Source organism: Empidonax traillii, unplaced genomic scaffold, assembly GCF_003031625.1.
Source record: "Empidonax traillii isolate 1590-97213 ecotype Southwest subspecies unplaced genomic scaffold, ASM303162v1 scaffold8984:size43408, whole genome shotgun sequence".
In the NCBI taxonomy this organism is placed as follows: Eukaryota; Metazoa; Chordata; class Aves; order Passeriformes; family Tyrannidae; genus Empidonax; species Empidonax traillii.
This window is the reverse complement of record NW_020962730.1, coordinates 241-1,522: the sequence shown is the minus strand read 5'-3', so window position 1 is coordinate 1,522 and position 1,282 is coordinate 241. Positions and strand designations below refer to the sequence as shown.

The 1,282-nt window shown below is 51.6% G+C and overlaps 1 protein-coding gene across 1 annotated transcript; it reads left to right on the top strand.

The window, feature by feature from the left end:
- Position 1: 1 nt before the first annotated feature.
- LOC114073665 (olfactory receptor 14J1-like) lies at positions 2-781 on the top strand (the record flags this gene model as incomplete). The annotated part of the gene is made up of 1 exon (XM_027911388.1): positions 2-781. A coding segment is annotated over one exon (780 nt), but the record flags the coding sequence as incomplete, so codon positions are not given.
- Positions 782-1,282: the final 501 nt, after the last annotated feature.

Sequence of the window (1,282 nt, the reverse complement as noted above, 5' to 3'; positions counted from 1 at the left end):
CGGCCTCATCCTCAGCGCCGTAGCCTGCGACCAGCACCTGCACACCCCCAGGGACTTCTTCCTGCTGCACCTCTCCCTCACAGACCTGGGCTGCATCTGCACCACTGTGCCCAAAGCCATGCACAACTCCCTCTGGGACACCACAACCATCTCCTACACAGCATGTGCTGCACAGGCCTTTTTCTTTCTATTCTTTATCTCCACAGAGTATTTCCTCCTGACCATCATGTGCTACGACCGCTACGTTGCCATCTGCAAACCCCTGCACTACGGGACCCTCCTGGGCAGCAGAGCTTGTGCCCACATGGCAGCAGCTGCCTGGGCCTCTGGGTTTCTCTATTCTCTGCTGCACACAGCCAATACATTTTCCCTGTCCCTGTGCCAGGGCAATGCCCTGGGCCAGTTCTTCTGTGAAATCCCTCACATCCTCAAGCTCTCCTGCTCACACTCAGGCTACCTCAGGGAAATTGGTTTTCTTGTGGTTGGTGGCTGTTTAGCGTTTGGGTGCTTTGTTTTCATAGTTTTCTCCTATGTGCAGATCTTCAGGGCTGTGTTGAGGATCCCCTCTGAGCAGGGACGGCACAAAGCCTTTTCCACGTGCCTCCCTCACCTGGCCGTGGTCTCCCTGTTCATCAGCACTGGCATGTTTGCCTACCTGAAGCCCCCCTCCATCTCCTCCCCATCCCTGGATCTGATTATGTCAGTTCTGTACTCAGTGGTTCCTCCATCACTGAACCCCCTCATCTACAGCCTGAGGAGCCAGGAGCTCAAGGATGCCATAAGGAAAATGATGACTGGATGCTTTTAAGGATAATAAAGTGCCTGTGTTCTGGTGTGGAACTTTCAGAAAGGGGACTTCTTAATGGCCCAGCATTCCTGCTCAGGTTTTCGTTGAGGTCATTAGGATCTTCTTGCAATGATTTTCTATTAATTAAAATATTATAATGTATCTGTCTTCTAATTTAGTGTCTACCCAATGAATTTGTGCCAGATATGTATAAATGATGAATGGTGCTCTCTGAGTATTTTAACAAAATAAAGGACCCTGCAGTGCCTTCTTTGTCCAAGACCCTTCTTCTCAGCTGTTCCTAAAGCACAGCACACTGCAGGACAGGGGGGATTGGCAAAGGGAAAGGGGACAAGAATCCCAGCACAGCAACACTGCCAGGGAGCAGCTGAGCTTGGGCTTTGCAGAGCTGCTCTTTCCACTTCCACACTGTCCTTGTGAGCCCCTTTCTGGCTGCAAGGCCTGAGTGCTCTCTGAGCACAGTCCTGGGGGTGG